This window comes from Capsicum annuum, chromosome 4, assembly GCF_002878395.1.
Source record: "Capsicum annuum cultivar UCD-10X-F1 chromosome 4, UCD10Xv1.1, whole genome shotgun sequence".
Lineage (NCBI taxonomy): Eukaryota > Viridiplantae > Streptophyta > Magnoliopsida > Solanales > Solanaceae > Capsicum > Capsicum annuum.
The window spans coordinates 807,728-828,172 of record NC_061114.1 but is presented as its reverse complement, the minus strand read 5'-3'; the positions used below and the strand labels follow the sequence as shown (position 1 = coordinate 828,172).

Sequence of the window (20,445 nt, the reverse complement as noted above, 5' to 3'; positions counted from 1 at the left end):
GATTAAGTAATATGAACTCTAAATCCAAACACATGTCATGCATGTATTGGCTTGATGTATACACTGAATGCGTGTAAGTTTTACCCGATAAAAACTTACACGCATTCGGTGTATACACCGAACTAATGTTCTTTACACCATAATAATCGTGTGAATATTTAAAAAAAAAAAACTGAGAAAAAAATATCTAAAGAGTTAGTTGTATTTGATCACATATTTATTAACTTGAAGAAAAGTTGAATTTATTTTTTTTATAATCGTAGCGACTGGGCCAACTTGAGTACAACTCGATTAATTCCACAAGATACGTGTCACCATCCACCAGCAACAAGTATCCGCTAACTTTATCCACCAAGACAAATACCTGAGACCTCATGATGTTCGACTCAACTTTATTGAACTACTTGTACCGAAAAAGTTTAAAACTCGAAAGTTTTTGAAGTTGTTTTTTTTTTTTTTTTTTTTACGAACTAAAAAAAAAAGTGGGTAAGGAAACTAAAATAATACTAGTCCATTCACGGACGAACATTTGTGTTTGGTAGTATCTCAAACTCCAGGTCCACATTTGTTACATTATCAATAGGTAAATTTTCTATGGTATACATTATATTATATACTATACATATGTTGAATCTTTTTTGACTTCTTTCTATATTTATAGTCTTTTCTACTAGTAACATTTTCGTTCATATTAGTGAAAATTTTGACTCTGCAACCGTGTAAGCAACACATGAGTTGAGCTTTAGCTGCTCAAGTGGTTGTGTTCTAGTTTGGAGCAAACTAATATACATAAGTTGAGTCTTTTTCTTTTTTACTACTAATATTTTCGTTCATTTAGTGAAAATTTTGACTCCGCGACCGTGGAAGCAACACATGAGTTGAGCTCTAGTTGGATGTAAGAGTGACGGAGTCTAAGTGGTTGTGTTCTAGTTTGGAGCAAACTAATGTACAGTAAACTAATGTTAAAAACCAAAATGAGTAAAGTATTCAACAAAAAGACACACATCACCTCCTCGTACTTTGTGTTTTCTTCATTTTTAATGTACTAATTCTTGTTTGCCAATAGGAAAAAGACATTCTTTTTTCTCTGCATCTTCTCACTCACATAACACAAACACCACCACTTGGTTTTTGGGTTTTTCTTCTCATGTTGTTTCTCAAACATTAACCCCTTTACTGTGTGGAAAAGACACCATCTTGGCCTGCCTTTTACCCACATTCATTTGATTTTCTGGTGTAATGTTCTATGTAAGTACAAAGTTATCTTGAAATTTCTGGTGTAGTGTTCTATGTACATTTTTTTTTTTAGTTTTGTCAGTGAAAATCTTGATGTTACTGTATAGTACTTCTTCTAGTGTTGTGATGACAGTGTTGTACATTTTGTTTGCTCTTCTTTCTTGGATTGTTCTTCTTGTCCTCCTACAAATTCCTATTTTGATATTTCTGGTGTTGTTTTCTATGTAAGTCAAAAGAAGTTTTCATTTTGTTAGTGAAAATCTTGATGTTACTGTATACTTCTTTTAGTTGTTACTATTTCATGCCACATTGTGAATTTGTGATGTTCAAGCCTTGGAAACAGCCTTCGGCAGAAATGTTGCCGAAGATGCAAGGTAAGGGTGCGTACAATACACCCTTGTGGTTGGGCCCTTCCCCGGACCCTGTACATCACGGAAGGGGAGCCGTGGAGTAATTGGTAAAGTTGTTGCCATATGACCAGGTGGTCACGGATTCAAGCCTTGGAAACAGCCTCCGGCAGAAATGCAAGGTAAGGCTGCGTACAATACACCCTTGTGGTGGGGCCCTTCCCCGGACACCGTACATAGCGGTAGCTGTAGTGCACTGGACTGGACTGCCCTTTTATTGTGAATTTGTGATGTAGCTGTTTAGTTTTTGTTTTTATGCTTTATTCGAGCTGGGGTTACTCTCATTCTCCTCTTTTAGTTTGACAATCTACTACTTGTGGTGTTCAATTTCTGGCCATTATGCTTTTAGTGCTTTTGTGGTGACAAAGTTCCTATTTTTGCCCCCCTTCTGAGGTCTTGTGTACTTAAAAATAAGGTTAGTTGACTTTACCACCCGCGGGTTAGAAATGTCGAGTAAATGGAAACTGGTTTGAGAACTAGACGTGCGCGTGGAGCTTGTGCAAACATAAGGACTGATAACGAATAACTCGGGTTTATAAGGATTTAGTTCTTGAAGGTCAGACTAAATTGGGAAATGTTACTTGGTTGCATTGCAGTGTATACATGTTAGATGACATTTATTGTTGCTCCCAAAAGTAGGTTGAGTTGTTAAGAAGCTAAGTTGCGCGGACTCTTCCCTTTCGATGCCGCACCCGTGTCGGATTCTCCAAAAATACACTACTTTTGGAGAATCCAACATGCACCTGCTGACATTTCTGAAGAGTCCGAACAAAATAGGTTAGAAGGACAGTATCTTGGTCTTTCATTCAACTTGAAGAGCTTTTATTATGTGCAGGCTTGTCTTATCCATTTGAAGACCATTGCTTATCTGTGTTTCTGAAATCATGGTTCTGGGATTGAAGACTAGAAGTAGGAATAGCCCGTCGGTTCAAGTCGATTATCTGATCCATATTAAGGAGATTAAACCTTGGCCACCTTCGCAGTCGTTGAGTATTCCCCGTGCTGTTCTAATCGAATGGCAACATGGTGATAAACACTCTGGATATACTAACCAATTCGTGCCATCGCTGGGAACTGGTTCTGGTGACGGAAGAATCGAAATCAATGAGTCTTTTAGACTTCCGGTGACGCTGCTAAGGGAAGCTTCGTTTAAAGGTGGAGATGGTGATACTTTCCAAAAGAATTGCATTGAATTCCACTTGTATGAACCCCGGCGTGATAAGACTGTGAAAGGTCAACATTTAGGAACTGCGACCGTTGATTTGGGAGAGTATGGTGTTGCTAGAGAGAGTTTGAGAATATGTCCCCCCGTTAACTGCAAGCGAACTTACAGGAATTCGGCGCAGCCCCTTCTTTTCCTGAAAATTCAGCTAGGTGAGAGGAGTCGCGTGAGGCCATCCTTGAGGGACCGCTTAAAAAGTGAAGCATCAATGGATCGAAATGGTTCACTTTCAAGATTACTGAGTGAAGACTATGCAGAGGAAGATGAGTTTGCTTCATTCACCGATGATGATGTTTCCTCGCACTTATCATTGCCTGTTTCTTCTTCAACCAACGGCTCAAACTATGGCTCACCGCCTCAAGGAGAGGTATAACGCTTACTTTTCTGTCAATAACTTCTGCGGTGGAATCACTTATATCTGAACGGGATTCTTCCTTTATTTACGTATCTTTTCAAATCTCGGCTTGTTTGATACCCAGCTGGCACGTAATTGCGCGGGAGTAAAAAGTAGCCCTGGACAAGATGAAGACGAAGACGAAGATGAAAGTAGAAGGCGTGCAAATATGGTCGAAAATCAAGGGACAAAATCTCCTTCAGGATTGCAAGGGAGTTTGTCACACTCCTCAACTGATTTGTCTTCTGATCTGGCTTGGATCTCAAGGAAAATTGGTGGTAGCAGTAGCATTCACTATTCGACATCTAATGCGAATAATATATCCGAGGACACTCAAAATGCTTGCGCGACAATCAAAAAGGACAAACACTTACAAAAAGAAGCACAACGCGTGGAACAAATAGCAGCCAGTGATGAAAGCGGTAGTGAAATATCCAGTCGGCAGAGCTCTGAGGAAAGCTTGATCGATGATCATCCAGCTGAAAAAGCCTGTCCAATTCCTCATATCACAGATGAGAGTAGCAACTTTGTGAACACGGATGGTAATTTCTCCGACCGTGAAATTGAAGAGAACACTTCAACTCCATCTCTAAATAAGCTGTGTGATGATTCAAGAGCTGCGGTTACTCAAAATGGGTTTGTTGAAGGTGAAAACAGTAAGGATCATCAGGAAAATGGTCAACAATGTAGCCCTCGTAATGGAAAGCAACACCAGGAGAATGAACACGAAAAAGATATTTTGGAAAATAAAGGGCAATGCAAGAAGGATGAGTCGGTCAGTTGCTACCCTGAAGAGGAAACTATAGAACATGACCTGAAGGAGACTGATGCAGTTTCTGCTTACCGTTCCCAAAACGAGATATTAAAGCATGTGATGTCAGTCAGGTCATCAGCGGAATCAAATAGGGATGGATCTGTCGGAAGCGATCAGCTTCTAGTGCAAGTTGCTCCGAAAGGTGCTAGAGGTTTTTCAAGCAATGAAAGAAAAGATCAAAAAGTGAGTCTTAGGGATACAACAAACATTCTTTTGGAAAGCAAAATCCACAAGCTGGAGCAAAGAGTAAAGATGCTTGAAGAAGAACTGAGAGAATCTGCTGCTATTGAGGTTGGCCTTTACTCAGTTGTTGCGGAGCATGGATGTTCCACGAATAAGGTCCATGCTCCGGCTAGACGTCTATCTAGATTCTATCTACATGCCTGTAAAGAAAATTCTGTATGGCAAAGGGGAAGTGCTGCTAAAAGTGCCATATCTGGAATATATTTGGTTGCAAAGGCATGTGGAAATGATGTCGCTAGGTACTTTTCGGTTCTCACTTTCTGATGTACTAACTGCATTCGAACAAGCAGTTGTAGTTTCTAACTCCGTGTATGCAATGCTACTACCTAGGAACAGTTGCCTGTTTCTGCACGAGACAGTTATTTGTTTTCTTTATACAGATTCACTTATTTATCTGACGACAGGTTAACTTTCTGGCTATCAAATTCAGTGGTGCTGAGAGCAACTATAACCAAATTCCATGGGCAGCAACAGTTACCTCTTTCTTCTGATACTACGCCTGAAAAAGCTGTCGTCAAGGACAAGAAGAAGAAATTTTCTCCACTAAAGTGGGAGTCTCACTCCAGCAATGATGTCAGGGATGACGTTTTTGAGAGTTTAGGCAATTGGGAGGACCCTGTTACATTTATAAGAGCACTTGAGAAAATAGAGGCTTGGATATTCTCCCGCATCATTGAATCTATTTGGTGGCAGGTGTCTCCTCTCTCCCTCTCCCTCTCTCTCGATCTCCCCTCAACCTCGTAAAATCACAGTCACACAAAATGAATCCTAAAGATGTCATTTATGGATTACGAACCTGAAGAACCACTACCTATCCACTAACTCAACGCTGGCTTATTCATTTTCTTATTTTTTTCAGACTTTTATTCCACATATGCAGTCTGGTGCTGCAACAGCAATCTGTAACGGCAAGGAATCAGAGATAAATACATTTCGCCGTAGGACATCTAGTTCAGGTGCTGAAGAGAATGGAAATACTTCCTTGGATCTTTGGAAGAAAGCCTTGAAGGATGCCTGTGAAAGGATTTGCCCCGTTCGAGCTGGAGGACATGAGTGTGGTTGTTTGCATTTGCTCTCTAAATTGGTATGATCTGACCGCCCTCCGTTCCATATTGTACGAGCTCCTTTCCGTCATCATAACAAGCGATTACCTGTCTTTGCAATACTTCTCATGAAAACTTGCCATAAATTAAATATTAGTTAGCTCATCTATCAATTAATATGGTAAGAAAGACTTCCAAATAGAACTTACTTCCACTAGGGGCGCTCGTTGTATTAGGAATGGTAGTTATGCTCTAATACCAGCATCTCCTGCATATCCCAAGTATTTTCTTTCTTTCAATGGGTTTAATGTGGATCAGACTGTGATGGTCTAGATCTTCGTACGTCTTGCTTCTAATAAATGTTCATCGAAACCAGATAATGGAACAATGTGTGGTGAGATTGGATGTAGCTATATTCAATGCTATCCTTCGAGAGTCTGCTGATGAGATGCCTTCGGATCCTATATCAGATCCCATTAGTGATGCTGATGTGCTTCCTATTCCGGCTGGAAAAGCTAGCTTTGGGGCAGGTGCACAACTGAGAATCGCGGTAAGAGTCATGGTTGAACTTTTCATATCGAGATGCATAATATCAAGAAGATTGCCCTTTATCACTTCTCTCCTCTTTTACGACAACAACAACAACAACATACCCAGTGCATTCCCACAAAGTGGGGTCTGGGGAGGGTAAAGTGTACGTAGTCCGTAGTCCGTAGTCCGTACCACTACCTCAGATGAAGTCGAGAGGGTAGAGGCTGTTTCCAATAGATCTCTCTTCTTTTACCTGAAGAGAAAAACAAACTTTTTGTTTGTAGCAGATTTGCTACACATACTTATTAGATAACCTTGTTTCCATTTCTCCATCCCTCCACTCTCCTTTATTTTTCTTCCCTTGTTCTTTTACCAATTCGACGCAATCCTAGTTTTCTTTTAGGTACATTCACTGAACATTCCTAAGCACTAGTCACATTCACCAAATTCTAACTAAGTATTTGTTGTTGAAAGAGATGTATGATGTTTCTGTCACATGGATTGCAGATAGGGAATTGGTCCAGATGGCTCACTGACCTTATCGGCAGGGATGATGCCAACTCAGTAGACGATGAAAATAGAGCAGACAATGAAGACGATGGGAGTGAATATGATTCCTCTTCCGAGTCCTTCCATCTCCTTAACGCACTGAGTGATCTCATGCTGCTTCCAAAGGATATGTTGTTAAGTAGGACAATAAGGAAAGAGGTTCGCTGCACAAAACCTTAAAAGTGTCGTGTTTTATCTTTTTTGCTTCAGATTTTTCGTATTTCTTTCTCATTGTAGATGATGCTACTCGAACATTACTCTTCAGGTCTGTCCCACATTTGGTCCGATCATAATAAGAAGGGTTCTTAATGTTTTTGTCCCGGATGAGTTTTGCCCTGATCCAATACATGAAGTTGTTCTTGAAGCTCTTAACTCCGAGGTAAGCTCATTTCATCTCCGACTTTGTCCATTGTGTGATGCTAGAGTTTCGAGTAAAGTTGATGAATTTTCTCTGGTTAGGATCCTTTTGATGCCGAGGAAGATTCTGTCATGAGCTACCCATGCACGGCAGCTCCTATAGCTTATAAACCGCCTTCAGCTGCTTCAGTTTATGGTCTATTAGGGGATGTTAGTCGCCATTCTCAGCTGAGACGAAGTGGATCTTCAGTGCTCAAGAAGTCATACACAAGCGATGATGAACTCGACCAACTAGATTTGAACTTTATCATTTCCGAGGGCATTGCAACTTCAACTCTTGTAAAATCCAGTAGGATATCAGAAGCTAGCGGAAATGGAAATGCTGTTAGGTATCAACTCCTTCGGGAGGTTTGGATAAACAGTGAATAATATGATTTTGATCTATCGATGTGTAAGCAACAAGGCTTCTGAATGAATGAATGAACTTAATAAAGTCGAAAAAATATGTGTGCCTTCTTTACTTCTCAACTCTTGTTTGATGAGATTATGGTCTGTGACAAGTAATAGATACTGCAAAAAGTCCATGAGAGCATCAAATATCAATATCAGGACAATATAATAAGTATTATTGACATGCAATGTACAGCTTTAACAGCTGGTCTTTGCGTTGCAGAACACTGGATCAATAATCATATCGGTGCCAGCTACCACAACGCGAGCTAATAAACGAAGCAATTCCATAGATTTGAAGTTTTTACAAACAACATAAGCAGTCACATAAATGTATAATGTAAACTTGTCTAATGCTCACATATCAATAGATTCAGCTCTTAGAGAGAGAGAAATTACACGTATTCCCGCCCAAAACTTAAGAATTTGTTACACTCATATTTCCTATACCTATTATGCTTGCAAAAAGAATGACGATCGTTAGAAAATCAAATCAGCACCCTGCAGTCAGCTGTGTAGAACCAACTGCATTCCTGTGCTGAAGATGCAAAGCTGCCAAAAGGCCTTGCCATGTTTCGCCAGGTCCTCCAGCTACTTGAAAATCGAGGAGCTTTCTCTGTTTCCTGTAGTATTCTTCTAGCGGTTTGACCTAAATAAGACAGAATTATGATGCGTATTAGTTGATGTTGTTCCAACTACGAAAAATACTGAGTTATGACTCGTACAACCACAACCAGCTTTAGGATGCTTACTAGCAAAAAAATGTGAGCTGAGAAAATTTTGATCCAGGATCATGCAATTAGTTTTACAGTTCTCTGTTGAGTGAATGAAATCATACCGCATGTTTGGAAGAGTTGATCAATAATGATGCACAATTTTACATACATAACATCCGCGGGATACTGGGGACTGACATAATTATAGCTGAATAGGTACCGATGCAATCATTTTTTAGGCATGTAGCTTGTTTAAGATACCAGCACCAACAAAAGTAAGCTTATGTGAAGATCAGGGTGAGAGTCAAAAGATGCCTAGAACAGTACAGCATAGACGTATAAACCATTTCAGTGTGGTTAGTTCAACTAAGAATCGGGTATTAGCTATCAAGCAAAAGATCTTTGATTTGTTTTTTCCTCAAAGGAACATGAAAATGACAGTTTGAAGCAGATGATCTACAAGCACATTAGCATGTCGAATTCAGCAAGCACTAGTACTGATACACATCAAGAATACTAAGGGCAATCTATAGTTGCATTTATTGAATGCTAAGAAAGGCAATCTACATTTCTATTCATCTCAAATTATGACATCGAAATTTTTCGAGTATTTGCAACTGTAAAATTTACGGCATAAGATAGATACCTGCTCTGCATGCACATGCAGGTTCTTCCTCGAGACATCATCCATGATACTTGAAGGCCTAAAATGACTACCCTCTGCCTGACGACTAGTATTAATTCCAGAAGTCCCCCTGCAGAGGAATTCCAGTGAAGGATAAAGCCTGGGGCTTTTCTCTTTCTTTGACATCAAATCCTCTGCACATTTAAGATTCAGAACTAAATCTATGTCCACAGTTTTGTCCAGAATCTCCTGCAGGAATAACCAGAAGTGTATGTAATTTCCAACATCTGTTCACAGGCTTCTTTGAACAAAGTTTGAGAGAAGTATAATCAAATTTATGTTCGACGTTTTATTAACAAGTTTATGTAGTATTATTCTTTCCAGAACAGAAGAAGTCAACAAATTAGAAAAATTAGTGGATTAAGAAAATCTAACTTGTAACTGAGACAATACAGCTGATCACAATAAAGTGAATAATCTGCCCCAAGACTTATCCATCTAAAGATGCAGAATCAGGATTTCAGAATGTAGAAAACCACGATCTTTCACGGACTCCTCATTAAAAATTCCCTCCATGCCATTAACATGAAAATTTATAATTTTTTCACCAACTTTAAGTTGAACTAAAACCATTTTAATTCAATGTTTCAAACAAAAATTGAACAACTGAAAATAACATACAATTTACATTTTTCTATTTAACACTACTATGAACAAAACAATGCTCAATCAATACGTGAAGCATGTACTTTTAGCTGCTGGTCTCAACCATTCAAGGAAAACTGGTTTAAATGAAAATGCAAGGATCCACGTGGAAGGGAGGCTATACTTACGGCTTGAATCTTTGATCGAGGAATTCCATCCAAGATGAATCCACTTTCACCCCTGCAATATCCTTCTTCTAGCCTTTTTGACAACAAACCAAATATAACTTCCTCCGGGACAAGTTTTCCTTGATTGACAGCATCTGCTATCTTCATAGAGCCATACACAAAATGAAAGATACTATTGGGTTAAACAAACAAAAAGAAAAGAGAGAGTAAAACCAAACTATTCTAAAGCAAAAACCATCCTCCCTTATTCCATTTTTAAGATAAATTACCAGTTCAGAGGTCAAATATAACATATGTGACATATTACTAATTGAAAAAATACCAATTATATTTGTTTCTTAAAATTAAAGCTTTCCTTGATTGACAGCATCTGCTATCTTCATTAAGAACAACAACAACAAACCTAGTGGATTCCCACATAGTGGGGTCTGGGGAGGGTAAAATGTACGCAGTCCATACCACTACCTCCGGAGAAGTAGAAAGGTTGTTTCCGATAGACCCCCGTCTCAAGACACAAATAATTAAGGCAAACGAAAGTACTCCTTTGTTCCATTTTACATGACAAATTACTAGCGGAAAGGTCAAAAAACGAAACTTTTACATGTTTTATAGTGCAGCGTTTCTACTTATGTAAATTATCTGTTAAAAGCAGAAATCAATCATTTAATTACACCAACAATTAAGAAGGGGAGCCTTGGAGTAACCGGTAAAGTTGCCTCCTTGCGACCTCACGAGTTCAAGCCGGCATACAATACACCCTTGTAGTCCGTCCCTTCCCTGAACCCCACACATAGAGGGAACTCTAGTACATCGGACTGCACATTTTTAATTAAGCCAACAACTAAATTGTTTGAGACTAAAACAAAGACAAGTTCAATCAAGTTTTTATACTTTTAATTCTGAATTAGCATGGTTCAATTCAGTGGCGGATCCACATACAATTCAGGGGTTTATCCTAACCCCTTTCGCCGGAAAATTATACTATTTTTACATGGTCAAAAATATTTTTATGTATATATAATAAATGTTGAACCCCTTCGACTCAGTGAAAATTCTGGCTCCGCCACTGGTTCAATTACATGAATATTTTGTTATATATTCCCTCTATTCAAGCTAATTTCTTTCTATTATTTAATAATTTGTTTTCTTTTCATTTTCCATTGCAAATATATTTGAAGCTCACTAGGGCAAAAATAAACTGAAACCTGCTTGTATAGAGTAGAACGAGGATGGAGCTCTTGACGAACGAGTGAACCCATAGAAATATGAGGAACATCTAGAAGCTTCGCTAGCCATTGAGCGTACACGTGTCTCTTTGCCATTGGATCACCCATTATCACCCACTGTACTCCTCTTGTTGGTACCGATCCCTCTGATTCCTCCATTAAACACCTCCTGTTCTTCTCACAACACTCTTCGTCGTATTCATCGTAATCATCGTAGTCAGCTAGCTGAGCCGCCGCAGCTGATCCGTAACGCCGCCGCATAAGTGGCTTCGCCGCCGCTCTCATACGGCTGAGCAATGCCATCGCCGGCCAGAGAGAAAAAGAAAGAGGGTTTCTCTAAGCAAAGCAAATTAGGGTTTTAGAGAAACTGAAGCTTTGTCTAAAACATTGCCCCTGAAAGTGGGATTTATTTACGATATTGCCACGAGCTGTGGGACACGTGTTTTGTAAATACCGATGTAAGATTTAGCGAAAAGATCTCCACACGAATGGGAGAGAAGTTGCTGGTTAGTTGACACGTGGACAATGTAACATGGTGGTGTAAGCATTGTCCTTGAAAGTGGGATTTATTTACGATATTGCCACCAGCTCTGTGACACGTGTAAAGATCTTTAGGTGACACGTGGATAATGCAATATTGTTCATCGACCTAGTCTAACGTTTTTGCATGGGACATGCAACTACTTTATCATCAACTTACTCTCTGCATCACAATTTCTCATAGGTAGGAATAAAGTTTGTATAGGTTTCACCTTTCTCCACGCTCTATTAATTAGGTGGTGGTGTTAACCGTTGGTATATTATTGTTGTTATTGTTGTATTCGAACAAGTTGATGAGGTCTGTTGTATAAGATACCTCTCACAAGATTATAGGAATAAGATCTATATACATACATTATATACTTTTCAAACGACTTCACCGATGGAATCACACATTCGCGTATGTTTTTCCTATAATCCAAACTTGATGATGAGGTATTTCATAAGAACCCTCACTATATATTATATATATAATTCATGACGTGTTTTCTTTGATCTGAAATTGATAAATCTAGATAAATTTTTACTTTTTAACGTGTAATTTTGGCCTTTTCTGGAACATTTAACAAGGCTAGCCCTTAGCCAGTAGCGGAGCCACCTTACGATTATGGGGTTCATTTGAACCCCTTCGACGAAAAATTATACTATTTCTATAGTATATAGTGAAAATTCGTTTTTATGTATATATAATTAACGAAAAAGGCTTAAAAATACCCATGAACTATCTGAAATAGCTCAAAAATGTCTCTTGTTAGATTTTTGGCTCAAAATACCCCTCTGTTAAATATTTGGCTCAAAAATACCCCTCCCTCTAACGAAATTCGAAAAAGGATCAAAAATGCCCCTGAACTATCTGAAATAACTCAAAAATGCCCATCTGTTAAATATTTGGCTAAAAAATACCCCTCTCCTCAACGAAATTCCACCAAGCATGTCACCTAGATAAAAAAAACTACGTGACTATGCCACATTACCATCCACATGTAAAATGTTAGTATTTTTTAATTATATGACATTCTTTTCTTCTTTATTTTTATTTAAAAATGTCAGTGAAACGGACAAAATTTACACGGCTTTTTCATTTTTAATCAAAGTAGACAAACAGTGATTACATAATATTTTTTTTGAAAAAATTTATTAAATGTAACATCTCTATTATCAAATTCCTTTGATCATCTAAAATACAAGTTTTTTCCTATTAATAGGTTTTAAAGTGTGAAACCCAACAAAAGAGTCTTATTAAACTGATAAATCCATTAACTATTTGGCCAGTATAAAAGTTAAAATTAAGATTTACCCGTAAAAGTAACAAATTTCAAACTAAACTTCAAATTAGTTACTCAAAAAATGTGTTTGGCTTTGCTAGCTTTTACTCAAAATGATTATGTTAAAATGATTTAATAAATGCCTCCTCTAATTTAAAATTAATGAATCTTTGAATGTGGCACACATCTTCAAAAAGTTAATGAATGACATAATTAAATAATAATTTATCAATATTAAGTATCATTTTACTTCTTTTTAAACTTGTTCTAAAAATAATAAGATTATTCATCAAAATTAAATTTAGAAAAATGAATTCATTTCGAATGGTTAAACAAGTGTTAAAAAGAATTCATTTATTTTGGGAAAGAATTTGCATGTAGTAAATTCAACTCAATTATTAGTACCTTAACATTTGCTAGCTTAAAAGTTAAAATTCTAGCTCCTCCTCCGAGTCAACATCAGATCAAGATCAAGTTGTCCCTCATCCCAAACGATAATAACAAGATGAAATTTAGAACTTTTAAAACACTAATGAAATGGTGAAATCTAGAACTTTTAAAACACTAATGAAGTAATTAGCAAAAGATTGGTTTTTGTGTTTTTCCGTTTCACTGCTTTACAAAAAAATAAAAATAAAAATAAAGAAGAAAGGAATGTCATATAATTAAAAAATACTAATATTTTACATGTGGATGGTAATGTGGCATAGTCACGTGGTTTTTTTTATCTAGGTGGCATGCTTGGTGGAATTTCGTTAAAGGGAGGGGTATTTTTGAGCCATTTCAAATAGTTCAGGGGTATTTTTGATCCTTTTTCAAATTTCGTTAGAGGGAGGGGTATTTTTGAGCCAAATATTTAATTGAGGGATATTTTTGAGCCAAAAATCTAATCAGTGGCATTTTTGAGCTATTTCATATAGTTCTGGGGTATTTTTGATCCTTTTTCAAATTCCGTTAGAGTGAGGGGTATTTTTGAACCAAATATTTAACGGAGGGGTATTTTTGAGCCAAAAATCTAATGAGTGGCATTTTTGAGCTATTTCAGATAGTTTTGGGATATTTTTGAACCTTTTCTGTATAATTAATGTTGAACCCCCTTCGACTAGTTCGTGTACCTATGTTTTTCGATTTTGAACCCCCTTGGTGAAAATTTTGGTTCCGCCACTGCCCTTAGCTGGTAGCAGTAGTTATAGGACTAGTATAGATAAATTAATATAAAGCTTTGAAATTTATGTTATGGTCAAATCTAGGGTGTACATAGGTCGAGTTGGTTCGGTTTTTATTAAAAAAAAAAAATCAAATCAATCATGTCGGTTTATTAAAACTATAAACCAAATCAAACCAACATAAAATTGGTTTTTTCGGTTTAGGTTTTAGTCGGTTGTTTCGGGTTTTTCATTTTTTTTCGAGTTTTTTTTATAATCTTTAGTTTTTACAATTATATTGTAATCAAAGATTAGATCAAATATGTTTTCACTCATGTGCTAATGAAAAACCATAATTATGGAAAAATGAGAAGCGGAAAACTCTCTTGAAGCTAAAAAGTAAGATGAAGAGTGAAAAATTTAGGTTTTAAGTTTATATTGGGTTTTCGATCATTTAATTAGCAATTAATGGATAAATATTACAACTTAAAGGCCCAAATCTAAATATATATAGGGCAAAATTCAGAAATAACATACTTATTCCTTTAATTATGAGTTTCATAGCAATAGTTTCATAATTACATAATATGACAAACAGTATTTTATATTTTTGCAAACTGTTGCTACAAAAATACAAATACACATATGATTTTTACTGCCCTTAATGATATGTATTTTGTATTTTTGCAAACTGTTGCTACAAAAATACAAATACATACAAATACATATCCTACAAAATGTAATTTGATAAAAATATTGTTATTTTTTGTAATTTAATACTTAAGTATACTACTTTATGTATTTTATATATCTACATCTACTTTCAAATTATTGAAAATTACTAAAACTAGTTGAAAAGGTATTTAAAAAGTAGATTATAATTAATATTTTATGTATAAAAAAATTCGAATATTATATATATATATATATTATGTCGGTTCGATTCGGGTTCGGTTTGACTTTTTTTTTGTTAACACCAAACCAAACCAAGAATGGTCGGGTTTTTTTTTCCAACGCCAAACCAATCAAACCAGATCATAAGTTGGTTTTTTTTCTCGGTTTGGTTTGGCTCGTCGATTCGATTTGACTTGACGGTTTGGTCTGTACACCTCTAGTCAAATCTATATATGAACGATTCATGATTTAATTTGTTTAGCTACACTGAAATGAACCGTCCAATGCATCACACGTTCAACGAAATTAAATAATTCATGTTTGTTAATGGTGTGAAAAAATGACCTATAAACTAACAGCCATGCATGCTTATATACTTTATTTTTATCAATTATCGATTAATAATTTAGAATTAAATGGTAATTAATCATTTGATATAAAAGTATATATATATAATTTATATCCAATAATTTTTTGAGGTTTATCTACATAATTAATTCACCTTGAATACGTTGAATTTGGACTTACATACTTACACCCAATTAATATAAGGGTTGAGAAAACTTGTTTTAGTAGTTATTTAATTTGTAGGGTTACCTATATTTGACTTTTAAATTTTCTACACCAATTTGACTTTTTATCATCTTCTTCTAAATAACTTGTAACATTCCCAGATACTTCTATGTTGTTTCCTTGATTTCTCTAAACCTAACAATTTGATCAATCAAACCAAACATTACATTTATATATTGGTGGTTTTGTGTATTAGTTTCTTCTCAATATATATATATATCTTGTTTATTTGGTTATAATAATTAAGGATGGAAGAATATCAACAGTAGAGACGGCTTTTTGACTACCTCGATGAGAATGGAGATGGGAAAATATCAGCGTCAAAGACATGGCATTTGATGAAGCAGAGGCCGCGGTAGCAGCCAATGATTCAGACAATGACAAGTTATTAGATTTCAACGAATTCATGAGACTAGTTGAAGATGTTGCAGGGATGACGGAAGAAGAGAGAGCGCGCGAGTTGAAAGAAGTATTTAGGATGTATGAGATGGAAGGTTATGGATGCATAACCCCGGAGAGTTTAAAGCGAATGCTTGATAGGTTTAGGGGAGACGAGGACTGTTGATGAGTGCAGAGGAATGATAGCGCGATATGATATCCATGAGTTTGTCATCATGATGCGTTGCTAGTTACATCCCAACTTCTTTCTGTCTGCGCATAATTTGAAGGATTCATAACACTGCTACAACAGATATTTTTGAAGAGTACAAGCAAAGCAAAGCAAAAGAGACTGTCTTTAGACTTTTGATTGCTTCATTAAGTTTGTATATTAACTAATAAATAATGATGGAAAATAATATTCTTTCTGGATATTTGATTGATTCATCACTTCATTGTAAATTCAGTTATTTATACATATATAGAGTTTAATTTCATGTTGTGATAGTCAGTCTAATATAAATTTGCTTCAACTAATGATTGATTTTCGCTCCTTCGATTGTGTAATAACGTAATACGTTATTTACGCAAAAAACTTAAAAGGGCAGTCCGATGCATTAAAGCTCGGGGTTCGAAGAAAGGCTAAACTACCAAGGTCTATTGTACGTTGTTTTACCTTGAATTTCTACCAGAGACTGTTTCCGCGACTTGAACTCATGACCCCCTGATCGCATGACAACAACTTTATCAATTACCATTTACGGAATATAATCTTCGTATTTGGATTTGTTTAGGTGGCAACATGAATTTTTGTAGTGGGCTGATTGAAACTAAGCCCAACACTAAATCACTGATTCCTAAAGTATGGTAAGCCCAATATGTTTGTTGTTATTAGAAGGGAAAAAAGGATCTATTTTAAAGAAGGGAAAATTAACTATATAAACTTATTAGATTAGTTATTACAAGTTATAGCAAAACTTTTAAGTTTTCAAGTTATAGCAACTTTCATTAAAAAATATATATATATAAAAAAGGTTTTTTTGTTTTGTTGAAAATTATAATTTGAAAGAAAAGTAAAAACAAGTATTTCTTTTGATAACAAATATGAATTCTGTTAATTTGCATTCAATCATGATACATCATGGAGGGAGGTCGGATTCGTCAAGTTTGTAATTTTTTTTTATAAAAATGGATATTTTTCATTCAAAACGAATTTAAAAATTTATATTTCTTGTGTTTCTTCAATTCTCTATTGTTACATTGTTAAATTTTGTACGTTTATCAATTGCATGAAAACCAAAATTATTGTTTAAACAGGAAAACCGAGGAACTTTGAAATTGATGGGATTATGTATGATGCAACAACAAAGTATAAAGGATTAGTAGAAGCAATCGCAACACAACTGATGATAGACATATCGAACTAAGAGGTCAAGTGCAAGCAGGTAAAAGAGATTGTATATTTTTAGTGTATTAAATTGGATATTATAGTTGTATGTAATTCGGGTATCTGTTTTTTGAGTATTAATTTTTTTTTAATTTAACAGCTACTATTTGGTTTGTGTGGTGGGTGATTGTACTTGGTTTGTTCGTTCTTCCAGAATTAACAAATAAAAAAATTTTAAGATAAGAAAGTATTGTGACATTCATACATGCTCAATGAAGGATCAAGTTTATGCAAGGCATCAAGGGATAACAAAAGTGATAGCCGGATTGATTTTAACAAATCAAAGATTCCAGAATCACCCAGGAGTAATGGTATATTTAGATCAGAAAAGTAGTAGTGTTGATTTTTTTTGTTAAAAATTTATTGCATGTGACACCAAAATATATGACAATGAATATTAATTAAAATACTGAACAATATGTTATTTGTGTTGGCATATAAGATTCTACATACAAATGACGTTTTCTTATATAACTGTTTTTAGTATATGAAACTAGTATAACACACAATACAATATCCATGAATTGTTTAATAAAGTACGCTGAAATCAATTTATATACTCATTTCATACTTAAATAATATATTTTTTTGAGTTCTCAATGTATTAAGTTGATGTTAAAATTGGTATCGATGAAGTTTCACATATATCATATTTGTACTGAATGAGTTTTATGAATGTAACAATCGATAAGAAAAATTATGTTTTATTTTACATAACCTTTGTAGTGTATGCAATGGATATTACATGAAAAACTATCACGGTAAATATTGAAAATAAATTAATTAATAATTGTTTAATGTCAAATAATTTTTCATTGCAATAAAAAAATAATCAGTATTAACCATGATTGATATTGATGTTTGACGAGTTTTCTTAACCTACTTTAATATTATCAACAAAACTCGTCAAAATATTTTGTTTTTATCTGATGATTATCAATGGTACCTTTGTTGAAAAGTAAAACTTCAGCAATTACTTCTGCCTTTGAAAGATAAAAGTGGGTTAGTACTATTTTTAACCGAATATGTTTTCGTATTAATATGAAAAGATTGTAATTCAACCTATTTTTATTCAATTCATTTTTTAACCCGTTCATTTGTCATCACTATGCTAACTTAAGGTATAAGTAGAGAATCCGCATAATAAATAGATGAATTTTACGATAGGATGTAAGTAAAATTATTAAGAAAATTTTATTTAACGGAAACATACAAATGATATTCTCAGCACACTATGACTGTCCATTTCATTTTAGGTAAAAATGTCTTATTGAAAATTAAGTTTAAGGAATAAAGTAAAGATTTTCAAACATATATATAAGCAACATATAGAAATATATGTAAATTAAAGTACGTTAATTGTAATTTTGAATGACCAATGGTAAGAGTTTCACATGTATTTTTAAATTTTTTTCTCGTAGTAAAAGAATGAACTTTTATATCAACGAGCCTCAACAAATCATCACCTTATTAGTGGCTGTTTGAACATGAGAATTTTTTTTAAAACAAAAAAAATTCACTTTATTTTTAATATAACTTTAAATTGGTGTTTGATCATGAGAATTTTAAATATAATTTAAAATTATATTTAAAAAAATAAAAATAAGTAAAAAAGATTTAATTATTTTCACTTTTTTTACTTTTATCTCTCTCACAAAAATTCAAAACAACCTCAATTTATATTTATGATCAAACACAATTCCAATTTCAACTTTAAAAAAAATTAGTAATTTTTGTAGCTCATCACCTATTAATATCAACAATAAAATGTGAATGTTGTGTTAGACAATTTCAAAAAAAGTAAGGCTATTTGTGATAGATTAAAAAGGAAAATTTCTCATAGAACACAATACTAATTATCAGCATAAAGACTGTTGTTTTTGGCAGATATAAAAGGTAAGTAAAAAATCTTAAAGTTAAGTTAATTATTAAGGTTAATAAAAAGTAAAATATCAATTCTTAACTTTAAAAAAATATGTTTACATATGACACCTTAAATTGTGAATAACTTTAATACTTAATTATTAAAATTTAAAAAAAAAAACATTGATACCAATAATATAAGTTGCCATAATTATTCAAAGCTTTAATTAAAAGTGATAAATGTTAAATGCTAGAAATAAGGAAATAATATAAATAATAAATATTAGATAATTGATTTTTGAATATTTAATTAAAATAATTTTTTAAAAAAAGTTGCTATAACTTGTAATTATTTCTTTAGTCAAGTAATTATTGAAAAGTTTTGCTATAACTTGTAATTAACAATCTAATAAGTCTATTTGGGATAATTTTCACTTTAAAGAAAAAATCCAACTATTAGAAGTTATTGAACTTTAATTCAACTCTTCATTTTATACTTGGGAAATAGCCTCTCGTAAAATATACGATAAAGCTGTGTACAATAGATACTTGTGGTCGATTCCTTCCCGGGATCATATGCATAGCAAGAGTTTTAGTGCTCCGAGCTATCTTTTTTTTCTTTATTTTATCCTTCAATGCATAGCAGGAGTTTTAGTGCTCCAAACTGCCTTTTTTTCTTTATTTTATCCTTCAATACATAGCAGGAGTTTTAGTGGTCGGACTTGCTTTTTTTTCTTTATTTTACCCTTCAAAGCATAATTTTCAATATATTACAATAGATTCATTTATCCTTAATGAGTGGTGCATGAGTCAGACTGATGAGTAATAACTGAGAAACTGACAGAAAATGAAGTATTTAGAGGTCATTTACTATATATGATGAAAAAGATAAAATTCCAAATAGTATGTTTTTATTCAAAATCAAATTTATTATACTATTAATTATTATCAAGTAAGTACACAATATACATACTAAGTTTAAAAAGTTTCCCCAAAACCAAAAGATTGACATTCCACTCGAGCTATGTCTTATAAAATTTTTCATTTTTCACTTTTCATGATATATATATATACATACTCTTTTAAGCTCGTCTTGCTCATAATGTTGCTCCTAATTCCTTCAAGCTTAGCGTTGACGTTTAATCAAGCTCCATTTTCATCAAATTTCACTCCTGCAACGCTAATCATATCCATCAGTTCAAGAATACGAATTTAATTCAAACACGTAACATTATATCCAATTTAACTCAGGAAGTAAGTGCACGTTAGGGTAATAATTAGCACTTGGACGTATAGATGCGTCCAAGATCAACATATATGCAGTACTTCATCTTCAAAAAATTATCAATATTGAACCCTTTATTATGCATATATAATAAATGTTAAACTTCGACTAGTTTGTATATTTATTTTTGAATTTCTCAATGAAAATCTTGACTCCGCGGTCGAAAGCGTGAGAGGTGTGTGGTGGCACATATGCCCATTGCCCATCAAATCATCAAAGTCATGGACTAATCAAGAAGCAAACAGACAAAAACTCACTTATTGCTTTCTCTGCTACTTTCACCTATCCAACCTTTCTCTTTATACCGACATGGGTTGCAGTGTAGTGGTGGGACTATTTCATCCTTAATCAGAAGTATCGAGTTCGAGTCCTGGGAATGGAGAAAATTCCGTTGGGAGCGTCACCCTCA

The 20,445-nt window shown here is 34.4% G+C and overlaps 2 protein-coding genes and 1 pseudogene across 3 annotated transcripts; 2 read left to right on the top strand and 1 right to left on the bottom strand.

Moving 5' to 3' along the window:
* The first annotated feature begins 664 nt into the window (after positions 1-664).
* LOC107868498 lies at positions 665-7,316 on the top strand. 2 transcript variants are annotated; one of them, XM_047410483.1, is made up of 9 exons: positions 665-794; positions 2,479-3,232; positions 3,345-4,555; positions 4,721-5,009; positions 5,176-5,400; positions 5,736-5,909; positions 6,398-6,598; positions 6,705-6,818; positions 6,899-7,316. In XM_047410483.1, the coding sequence occupies exons 2-9, from the start codon at positions 2,528-2,530 to the stop codon at positions 7,223-7,225; spliced, it is 3,246 nt and encodes a 1,081-aa protein (XP_047266439.1). In that variant the 5' UTR covers positions 665-794; positions 2,479-2,527; the 3' UTR covers positions 7,226-7,316. The 2 variants fall into 2 exon arrangements, with proteins under 2 accessions (XP_047266439.1, XP_016570688.2); XM_016715202.2 differs by lacking the exon at positions 665-794 and adding an exon at positions 836-1,248.
* A 200-nt stretch (positions 7,317-7,516) lies between these two features.
* LOC107868499 (probable adenylate kinase 7, mitochondrial) lies at positions 7,517-11,181 on the bottom strand. The gene is made up of 4 exons (XM_016715203.2): positions 10,626-11,181; positions 9,421-9,561; positions 8,609-8,836; positions 7,517-7,895 (listed from the first exon to the last, which is right to left on the bottom strand). The coding sequence occupies exons 1-4, from the start codon at positions 10,947-10,949 to the stop codon at positions 7,740-7,742; spliced, it is 849 nt and encodes a 282-aa protein (XP_016570689.1). The 5' UTR covers positions 10,950-11,181; the 3' UTR covers positions 7,517-7,739.
* A 4,130-nt stretch (positions 11,182-15,311) lies between these two features.
* On the top strand, positions 15,312-15,922 carry LOC107869913 (annotated as a pseudogene).
* Positions 15,923-20,445: the final 4,523 nt, after the last annotated feature.

Excerpts from the sequence above, each read along its gene's own strand:
- LOC107868498 (XM_047410483.1), top strand. The coding sequence starts at position 2,528 with ATGGTTCTGGGATTGAAGACTAGAAGTAGGAATAGCCCGTCGGTTCAA. Across the intron at positions 4,556-4,720 it reads TGTGGAAATGATGTCGCTAG|GTTAACTTTCTGGCTATCAA; the intron begins GTACTTTTCGGT and ends ATCTGACGACAG. Across the intron at positions 6,819-6,898 it reads TTGAAGCTCTTAACTCCGAG|GATCCTTTTGATGCCGAGGA; the intron begins GTAAGCTCATTT and ends TTCTCTGGTTAG.
- LOC107868499 (XM_016715203.2), bottom strand. The coding sequence starts at position 10,949 with ATGGCATTGCTCAGCCGTATGAGAGCGGCGGCGAAGCCACTTATGCGG. Across the intron at positions 9,562-10,625 it reads GTTCTACTCTATACAAGCAG|ATAGCAGATGCTGTCAATCA; the intron begins GTTTCAGTTTAT and ends GGCTCTATGAAG. Across the intron at positions 7,896-8,608 it reads TGCATGTGCATGCAGAGCAG|GTCAAACCGCTAGAAGAATA; the intron begins GTATCTATCTTA and ends TGTCTTATTTAG.